The sequence below is a fragment of the Amblyomma maculatum genome, chromosome 1 (genome assembly GCF_055883805.1).
Source record: "Amblyomma maculatum isolate TAMU_Amacu chromosome 1, ASM5588380v1, whole genome shotgun sequence".
NCBI classification, from domain to species: Eukaryota; Metazoa; Arthropoda; class Arachnida; order Ixodida; family Ixodidae; genus Amblyomma; species Amblyomma maculatum.
In genome coordinates this window covers 353,106,026-353,116,403 of record NC_139344.1, presented here as the reverse complement: position 1 = coordinate 353,116,403, position 10,378 = coordinate 353,106,026, and the positions used below count along the sequence as shown (strand labels likewise).

At 42.4% G+C, this 10,378-nt stretch overlaps 1 protein-coding gene across 2 annotated transcripts in view; it reads right to left on the bottom strand.

Annotated features, from left to right (window-relative positions):
* Nucleotides 1-470: 470 nt before the first annotated feature.
* The window catches only part of LOC146207792 (glutamate receptor ionotropic, kainate 2-like), a 121,932-nt gene continuing 112,024 nt past the window's right edge, over nucleotides 471-10,378 (bottom strand). The window contains exons 14-17 of one of the 2 annotated variants that reach the window (XM_084590457.1): nucleotides 9,479-9,795; nucleotides 8,057-8,106; nucleotides 6,783-6,901; nucleotides 471-672 (exon numbers count right to left, since the gene is read on the bottom strand). In XM_084590457.1, the coding sequence (XP_084446583.1) occupies nucleotides 9,527-9,795 (269 nt within the window). In that variant the 3' untranslated portion in view covers nucleotides 471-672; nucleotides 6,783-6,901; nucleotides 8,057-8,106; nucleotides 9,479-9,526. The remainder of the gene's footprint in view (nucleotides 673-6,782; nucleotides 6,902-8,056; nucleotides 8,107-9,478; nucleotides 9,796-10,378) is intronic. The other variant, XM_084590448.1, reaches the window with a different exon arrangement.

The window sequence follows — 10,378 nt, the reverse complement described above, 5'->3', positions numbered from 1 at the left end:
ATGAGGTAACGAAGTAGAAGGATTTGCAATAATTGTGACCACCTGGGGATCGTGCATTGTGTTGTTGCCCTGAAATGACTTCCCTCTATCCTATTGTTACTGCCGTTGTTTTCGTTACGATCGCACAGCACACGGACAGGTTTTCCTTCCGCCCCTGTTGAAACGCAGCCGCCGTGGTCGGGTTCGAACCCGGGTACTCCTATTCAGTAGCCGAGCGTATAACCACTGAGCCACCGCGGCAAGTTCAAACAGCATTGCGCGAATGGCCGTTTAGCAGAACTCACAGTGTTATGGCATACTAGGACGCCTCAGCTAAGGCTTTTACTGTCTCCAAGTGGTGCGAGACAGCTTCCAGGTCCCACTCTTTTCATTGAAGCGTCGCAGTGATTTTCCTGAAAAAAACTTGCTTAAGCAGCTCAATAAGCTACGCGAACAAACTGCTCAGTGTAAAGCAATAATTTTATTAAAAAAAAAAAAAAAAAAAAAAAAAAACATTCGACGGCACCGGTGGAAGGAGTACGTGCACCGAAATAACAAATCGGCTCACAAGTCTTACAGTATAATCACATTCACCGCATCGTAAGAGCACTGATCATCGGCCGTTGTCTTCTTGCCGTAGGGAGTAATGCAAGCCACTTGTTTCCTCTCCCGCTTACATTCCGTATTCAGCACCTGTAAAACAGAACTTGGTAAAACAGGCTTCATCCTAAAACATTGACCAAGTAGACTTCGACAAAAATATACAGTTTGCTTCTAAGCCCTGTCCCCCGGCGTTCGCAAACTCTTAAGTGGCGAGGAATCTCGTCCTTACGCTTATTGAGCTTAGATATTTCAACCGGTCTTTCAAGAGCCCGTTACAAGGCTTAGAATCAAACACCTTGTATTATATATTTGACAAAGACAGTACACCACATAGAACTGATTCGACCCCACTAAGGAGAAAAATTCGACTTCTTCATATGTCCCTAGCAGCAGTCTATTCCTTCGCCTGGACCGAGCAAGGATGAGTTCAATTAGGAAGTCGTAGGCAAATTTATGCGAGAGAGGAATTTGCCCCCCCCCCCCCCCCCCCAAAAAAAAAGGCTTACTACGGGGTGCGGTCAGGGAAGCTGTTTCTCTCAAACATCCGGGGAAATAAGAAAACGTTTACACTCGATTAGGTTAAAAATATTACGAGAATACTCGATAGGTACAACGCGAATTTAAATATTTTTTTCTGCAGGTTGCAAGGTTGAAGAGAAAAATGCTTGAGAGGCTAAAGTTAACTTTATTCTTCACGTTACGATACCCTGCATTGTTATAACTCTTACTTGAGTCAACGTTAGGGGTCCGCATTAGGAAATTGTCGCATTATCTCTATCATGTTATAAAAGGACATGTATGGCATACACATAGCATAGCGTACGATTTTTCATAAACCACTAGGGTGCATATGATTACATAGTGGGTGAAATGTGTGGAAAATTGCTTAACGCTAGCAGTTGCGAGTGGCGGACAAACTTTAAATGAATCGATAAATTGCTCCGACGGTAATGGTAAGATGGTAATGGTAAAACAAAGATCAGCTTAGCACGCATTACTGGATCAAAAAGAATACATATTAAATAACTTCGAAGATCAGCTTCTCACCTTGGGTATCTTCGTTGACTTTAGCAAAGCATTTGACACGCTTAACCACGAAACTATGTTTAAGAAACTCGACCATTATGGCATACGTGGGCACGCCCTCTGTCTCATTAAATCATATTTCAGAGCTCGCTATCAGTATGTGCTTATAAATCAGTTCCCTTCTGATACGGTTCTAATTAGAAATGGAGTACCCCAGGGCAGCCTTCTGGGACCTCTTTTATTCAACATATATATCAATGACATATCCAACATAAGCAGTTTAGTTAAATACACCATATATGCAAATGACACAAGCTTGTTCTTCTCTTCGCGGGACATTAAAGAACTAACCTACAACGCAAATATAACTTTGACGTCATTATCAGACTGGTGGTCGCTAAACTCATTAAAAATAAACAAGGAAAAAAACTAAGGCTTTATTATTCCACCCAAAAGGGCAACCAATTATCAATGTGCCAATCCTCTATTTAGCCAATGCTCCCATTGAGTATGTACAAACATATACCTCACTTGGTGTCGTGTTTTCAGCCACTATGTACTGGGATGCCCATGTGAGCAAAGTCTGCACAGCTCTCTCTAAATATGTCGCGATTATTGCACGGAATAAGTATATTCTTCCTGTCAAGACAAAGCTGCACCTTTACTACGAGTTCTTTTATTCCTATGTATCGTATTGCTTCCTTGTTTGGGGAGAAACTACAGCTTCTAACATCCAGAAGATCCTAATTCTGCAGAAAAGAGTACTTCGTGTAATTGCCAACGTGCCATATGCCGCACATACAAGTCCGATCTGTCTGCAATACAAAATAATACCGATCAACAAAATGTTTGACTACAGGCTTGCATCCTTCTATAAAAAAAACAACGGCCAATAACAACACAATCTTTTTTAACATGGTGGTACTTACACGACACCAAACGCCGTATACGACACGAAAAAGCCCTACCTACTCTTTACCGCGATGCCGAACAAATTACGGTCTTTCTACACTAAAACATATACTCCCCAAGTATTTAAACACACGGTTTTGTGACCAGTTGCAGAGTATGTCTTCCTCAGCTATTCGGAACACATTCCTTGAATAAATTGATTGTACTGTGCTTCTGCAAACATGTATTGAATTGTAACGTTATGTAACCAATATGTTGCTTTTCCCTTTCTTTTTCTTTTTCTGTCTTTTTATTCCTGAACGTCCGATGTACCCTGATAATTTTGAGTGTATGCGTCTTTTACCTTCTATTTCTTCAGTGTGTAACAAGTGTATATCAATCTCGCCCTTTCAGTCGCTACAAAACTGCCTCTTTGTAGGGGTGGCGAGGCTTGTCAAGCGGTCGTAATGACTGCTTTTATCTTGCCGCCCTCAGTTTTTTTGTAAAGAAAACTGGAAATAAATTGATTGATTGATTGATTGATTGATTGATTGATTGATTGACTGATTGATTGATTGAAATGTAGTGTTTGCCCGGCCGAAGTGACGCTTCGCTATAAGGGACACCATAAAGGGAGCCGCTAACAGTCTACAGCTCGTTAAAAGTTCAATTATTCGTTCAGAGCCATTCCCAAGTTCCGTATACTTGGACGGCCAAAGTTATCAATGCACCTATGAATGCGTCTGTCAAATGTGTCAAATGTGTAATTTCCAAGCAGTCAGATATCATGTAGTCTTCTTGATCGTTGTATTTTTTTTCTTGCCTTCTGCTTTCTGCCTTCTGCCTTTTTCTTATTTCCTGTCTGTCTTCTTGTTTCTTGCTTTCGTTTTCACATCGACGTCTAATTTCAAGGCACTTCCATCTCAAATACGTTTTGTACATACGGTCTCGCTTTCTAGGCAACCACTACCGTTTTCAAATTTAAATTTCAAATGAGATCATTATTTTTCAGTTGACGTGCAATCACGTCTGGAAAAAAAATCGGAAAATCGAAAGAAGAATTAAAGTACAAATTCATTCCTTGAAAACGTCTACGCACGACGTGTCACCGTTTGTCCAGAAGTAATATTAACTTTCACTTCAGGCTTGAGAATACATCTTAAATATCATCAGATTGACGAATTTATAAAATTCGTAATTTGAAGTGACTTCCTTCTTTATCAACAGCCGCCGCTTGCTGTTTACTCTTCTCTGCGAGAGAAAAAATGTGAAACCTTCGTGCGCAAAATTACAACTTAATTGAGTAAGCGACATGTGATAGATTGAAGCACTGACGTTTGATCATGTTCACGTTGCGCTACAAAGTGTGACTTTGTCATTAAAAGAACCACACGCAAAGAAGTACCTAATGTACTAATGTAGTGAATGGCGATAAAGCTGAAGCAAAATACCCGTAGAAATTATCGCTGTCCTAAATTTTCCGAAGCCCGCTGGGTAAGAATTATTTTATTCTGCACCATTGCACGTAGGATGAAGGTTTGGCTTTTTCCTTGAGTACCTAGTCCTTATGCTTAGAGCCTCCGCATTCCGCCTTATATGCTTATTTTCACGTTCCCAATGATTACTTTGCCACTCGCGTTAATATTTTTCGGGCCTTACACCGTACTCATTTGGGGGCCTGTCGCGAGGAAATTTTCCTGCGCTCTGCCTTGCGTCGCGGGAATACCAGCTTCGGACCTCATACGCCCACTGCCCGTCGGGCACCTCCTAAACTTCATTTTCTGCCATTTGCATAGAAAGAGCTTAGCTGGTATATATTATCCTTATTTGAATTTCGCACTACGCCACCCTCAGCGGCGTTAAAGAGCTGGCGAGAGTATGTTAAGTGTTCATGATTGAGCTGAAGGGCTTCACTTCTTACGAGTGTTCAGTAACAGTGATTTTATCGGTTGTAGTATGCTTATTAGGGTAAGAAATTTGTGGTTTGTACCATAGCCTCACGGCGTAAAAAAAAAAACGAATAGAAAATTGATGAGTTTGCTGAATCAATAAACCCAAGGAGAGATGGCTGGCACAAACTTTATTACGTAGCGCAAGACACTGCGCAACGGAAGAAGAGTTGCTCTCAGGCACCATGTCCCAGTTGCTTAAGGTGCAAGGAATAAGGTATGCTGTGAGTATTCGCTTAATCCTCGCGGCGTGCACACTACATGAAACCAGGAGAGGTACGTGATTCTGCAAAAGCGAAGTTTGTTACGAGGTTTTCCAGTAGTAGTGGCTACCTCAGCTCATCCCCTGCATCTGCGCACTGTGTGACATCATTCGAGGTTACATGATTCAAGTGATGCGTTTGGCAGGTGATTAGACTACCTGTTAGACTACACACGTGGCTAAAGGACCGCACATTGCAAAGGTGCTTTCCTCGATTCGGTATCTCCCATTCTAGCTAACTATTAAATGTAGCTACTGCTAGTAACTGAAGTCGACTAGATGTATTTGATGCTAGAACTAAAGAAGTCGGTTCGCTGTTTGAAATATTCCGAAACTTCCGTTTTCCTAGTTGCGACAGGTCAAGGGTTCAGAGACACCTCCTATTTGCAACGATCCTGTGGAAGATTATTACATCCTGTTATGCACCTGGTGATGGGAATAGTTTATGCATCCGACGCTTGGCAAACCTTTGCTTTTAAAATTTTTCTTGCGCTAGCAGCGAGTAGTTAAATCTGTAACAGAATATCAATGGTCTGCGTTTATTAAAATTATTTTGAGGCAACTATTTAATATGGTAAGAGATTTTTTATGATAATATTGACAGAAATTATCTAAGCTTTCGATACGTAGCGAAAATATGCGTCTGAAGTTTGTTCCGCGCTCACGAAACTTGCGCTCACTTGTAGCAAAAGATCGGATGCCTACCGAGGGAGCATTTTCAGGTATACAGATTACTAACGTGACGTTAAGCATTATGTGAAGAAATATGTTCGAGATCTTGTCCTCACAAAATATCCGAAGTATGTATGCATTTCTTGCCTTAGCGCTTCAGCGACAAATTGTCGCCTCGAGCGGCAATTTTTCTAAACTGATAATATCGCTGCATAAGTGATTGAATTCTAGTCTTCACAACCCTCGTCCTCTTATTTTGCCTTCCTTATCGCGTAGGGCCGGCCCCCTGTAGTAAGGAGGTAGCGCCATTCTTTCTACCATCATGTTACCACAGTCTTCCTTGTTTTTGCATTTGCACTCTTCCTTTCATTGGTTCCACACCGTTGTACGCTTGGTGACGGGTGCATCGCATTGCGATCCGTAGTTTTTATTTTGCTCTTGAAGACAGTCAGCATTCCCGTTCACTTATAAGACGCAGGCGCATTTTGACCGACTGCACGAGTCATTACAAAAACGTATCTCATGTGATTGGGGTAAAGCTTTTGTTAAAAAAAAAAAAAAGAAAACAGAAAGAGCACATTGCTACAGGCTGATAAATAGTATAGGGCGTTCAGGAACAACACTGGACAATACGGCTGGAGAAGGGAGGAAATGACTCTGGTTTTTTAGCTGACAGGCGCCTAAAAGGTAAGCTAGAAGCTACCTTTTCTCGCCCGCACTCCGAAGCAACGTCGATATCCCGAGAAATGGCTTCGTTTTATGTCCTCTTTTTCTTTTTTTTCCAGATAACTCTTTTTCAATGACTGCGTTTTGGTACTTTTTCCTTTATCACACAAGAGCATGGTCCGATAAATGTCGGCTAGAGCATACTCCTCACAAATCTTCCTGGGCCTGAATTCTCTCAGCCTATCCTGTCACTGGCAATCACCCTTCGTGTCCCTTTTAAAAGCAGGAAAGCTGCAGCTACCCTTCCGCTCTGAAGAGTTACCAGCAAAATAGAGCAATAGAACAACGTTTCTAAGAAATACGGCGCCGACGTTAAATTTGCGTAGCAAGACCAAACATTTTCTCCAAAATAATGCGAATCATTGGCTGACCAGCGCGAAGCCGAACATGGTTTATTTATTTCCTGATGCATGATCCAATTATTTTGCGAGATATCTAAAGTCGTTCTAAGAAGCTTGTAGCTCTTAATACCTGCGGCTCCATGTCAAGTGAGAGATGTTTCTTGCGAAAAATCAACCTCTTGACAGAATGGTACCTTTTATTGCATTGGGCCCGCTTATTCGCCAGAATTACCTACAGTAGTACAGAGCACGAACGTGCCCTTTATTTTTACCGCAGGGTGTTTCGGTAGTCGATGATCAAACTATATCTAGCAAACGCTTCACATCTCTCACCTCGAAGTCCTCGAGGATTGACGAAGGCATTGACGACGCTTCGTCGGTTCTTCAATGGTCCCAAGAGGTAACGGTTAATTTTACGTCAGCAGCTCTCATCATAGGTACTTGTGGTCATCCTGTGGTTGCCCAGTAATGTTGGGAGAGAGAAACGTATAATTTGGCATTAGTTTTATAGAGCGGGCAGCGACGAAAATAATGAACGATAGTGCAGCTTCCTGTTTCACAAAAATGAGCTGCACTCAATTTTTCACAGAATGCAAAACAGATGTGTAAATAGGTCAGGCCACGAATGTGTAAGGCTCCCGCATATACTGGCACTTTAATATTATGGTACCCCTTTTCTTTTCGCACCTGCGTCGAAACGCAATACCAGGTTGAAGTTGTATCGCTAATCTGCAGAAACATGCGCCGCGATATTGTTGTCGAATCGTTTCACAGCCCTTGAAGGCATTTTTATTGCAGATAACACAGTTTAAAAGTAGAGGTGCAGCTGCTCTTACGATTAATAATACGGCAAATCTTGCACCGATATTTTAAATGACACCTAAAACCGCGTAAATCCCATGGCACTGTCCTTTCCCGTGTATTCAATCTGCAAAAAAGAGCTGAATCCAAAATGCCTAAACGCGTCCTGGCATGAATACCACTTATCCCATCTAGACGTAACCAAGGTTTAAAAAAAAAAAAAAAAAAAACGGAAAGCCGCTCCTAGGTCAAATCAACTACTGAGCCTGGTTAGAGTACCTGGCCTAGGCGCAATATCAGTTTCGTTCACCGAAGTTAATTCTTTAAAAAAGGAAGATCAGGTAACTTTTTAATTATTAGCTTGAAAGACAAAATATAAATTGAAAATCTGTAGCCCGCCCTAAGAAAAAACAGCTAGCTGCATTGTTTACGTTGCTTACAGGCCTTCAAAGAAAGCCATCCCAAAACCAGCTGGTGGGTGATATCGCTCGCCCAGAGCATGCCCAAATACTCCATTGGGGAGAGTGCTTTATATTTTTTTTTTTATTCTGTGATATGCATCTCGGGGCACTGAAGTGTTACCACTCTCGCAATGGAAGCGTCTTTATTGCGCGCGCTATCATCTAAAATCCTTAATAACGTATTTTCTCCAATTGTAGCTTGATGCAAATATTTACGGAAGCTTCTTTTCTTTACGATCGACAACCTCTATGCTGGCATTTTTTTCTAGAACGCAATAATTGAAAAAAAAATAGTTATTTAGTATTTTCTTATTGAGAATACTTGGAGAACAACATAAAACTTACAGAATAGGCGAAGCGACTCTCAACATCCCTCAGCTAGTAGCTCCTTTGACCTGGATAGAACACACCGTATTTTCTAAATTGTTGGTTATATTTGGCCGGGACATCTCGTATATGCCGCAGCTGCTTGATAGAAAACTTGCCCGGCCGGTTTGATTAATTTTTTAAAGTGCTCTTTCTCGACGGCATAACGCTCGGGTGTACAGTAATATAATGCTAAACATTGCTCTTTATTCTGATTACATGATGTTGTGCGCGGAACATCTCTTACTACCGGCTTTTAAGCGCGGCTATTTATTCGAGGACGAGTTCGATTCATTTCCTTTTTGGAATTACAATGAGCCCAGTGACAAGTAAATAGGCCCCACATTCAACGATGCGACAGAAACGGAAGGCCCATCCTCGTGATGTCCCGGTACTTTCGCAGTTCTTTGTCTTTCCCCGATCACGCAAAGCGTACTACTTTAACGCAATGCGCGTGTACGGCTTTCAAACTACATCAATGCAACAACGCTGCCCTAATCTTTCACAATAACTTCAGCGCTGGAGCACTCCAGGCGGTTGAACGAGCCGAAGCCGTTTGTCCAGCTGCGCACGATGTATTCGCCCATAGCATATACCTTGATCACAACGGCGCCACTGAGATCTGTGCACTGGATGGCCTGACCTGGTTGTCAGTGTGGGCCCGACTATCCGTTCAGGGTACTGAATCTATCGGGAAGTTGGAGGCTTCAGCGCATCGTGGTACGAGCGGTGGGCTACCATGAATTATTCAGCATCCACATTTGGCGGAAGAGCTTTTTGTGCGGAAATAAATCTTCTCTCATTGAACAGGCTGATGTGTACAAGCAGAGACGTCAAGCCAGCCCATCTGCGGCACGTCAACATTACCATATTGTTGCTCATAGGTTTGGTAAGAAAGCTGCCATGCTTCATTCAAGTAAAAAAGGAAAATAAACGCACCCATCACGACTTGGGTTCAGTTGATATGCTCCTAACAGAGCAGAAGTTTCAGAGCTGATGGCAATTGCGTCTGCTTATAAATCTCCTAGAAGTATAGTGCTTTCATTAATTTTTCATATTGCGAAAAGCTTTTGATTTTCTTTCTTTTTGAGTGCGCAATTTTTTTTTATTTAGTTGGGTAGTGACTACTGTTTTCTTTGCTTTTTTGTTTCGCTATGTACGATTGCTCAAAGATGCCCCTGCATTTATTTGCTTTCTTTTCTTGCGAGGATTTCAACAAAGTTTAATTTCAAGCATAGTTCAAGTCATTTTCACTTGTTTTTGCTGGTCTCTGCGCTGAATGTTTCGACAATATGTTAACTGTTAAGTGAATATTCTACGCTGCTCCCAAGTGTATTGCACCTCTTGACCGACGGTCTATGCTCAATCGCATTTATAAGCAGATATAAACGGTGAACTTGCATTTTTGGGCCTCAGCGGCGACGAGCACACCGTGTTTTTATCCAGTCCTCAGCTGCGCGCCGAACGCGCCTTGAAGAAGAACTCGCCGAAGGCAATGAGGCAGGCCAGCCCCAGTCCGGCAAGGAGGACTACAAAGACACCGCCCACTTTGGGCAGACCCAGTTCGCTGGCCGACCCTGGACTGGCAGGGCCCGTGTCCTCGGGGCAGCGCTTGGCCGGGTCTCGAACTTTCCACCAGCGGTCCTTGAGCATCTGAAGCACTCCGTTCTCCTGCAGTCGCAGTATGGCGGACGACAGGAGGCTTCGGTACGGTGATCCTGTGTAGAGTCAGGGAAGGCCACCAGGGAAGCTTTGAATTTGCATGTCATTGCTCAACACGATCATGATTACAGCAAAGCAGAATAGTGTAGCAGGTTATAGTACAAGTGCTATGTTCATCCTCTACTCTTACAAGACTCTCAGAAATCCTAACACATATGTAGTTTTGAACATGACATGGTTACTGTATAACTAATTTAGATAGGCCGGCCATTGATAGATTATATCAAAGCGTTGTAACTCACAAAAATGTGCCGTACACAATGATGAAACTGGGTTACATTTGTGTGTGTCACATTCATTGTTTTTCGGTTTTCGCTACGCGTTATTATATTGCATGACGTTCGGCACGGCTGGGCTCTTCTCTAAAATTTATCTTGCCCTGTATTCACTGTTCATGGTGATAGTGAGGAAGGAGAATATGATTAACCATTTTTCCGGCGCCTACAGTCTTAGCCAGTAAGTTAAGATTACTGATCCGAAATAAAAGAAGCTAAAATGACGACAAATAACACGGCTATGTCCGTTTTGATGTCACATGGCTTTCAAATCCATCATACCATAATTAAGTGCGAGACATCA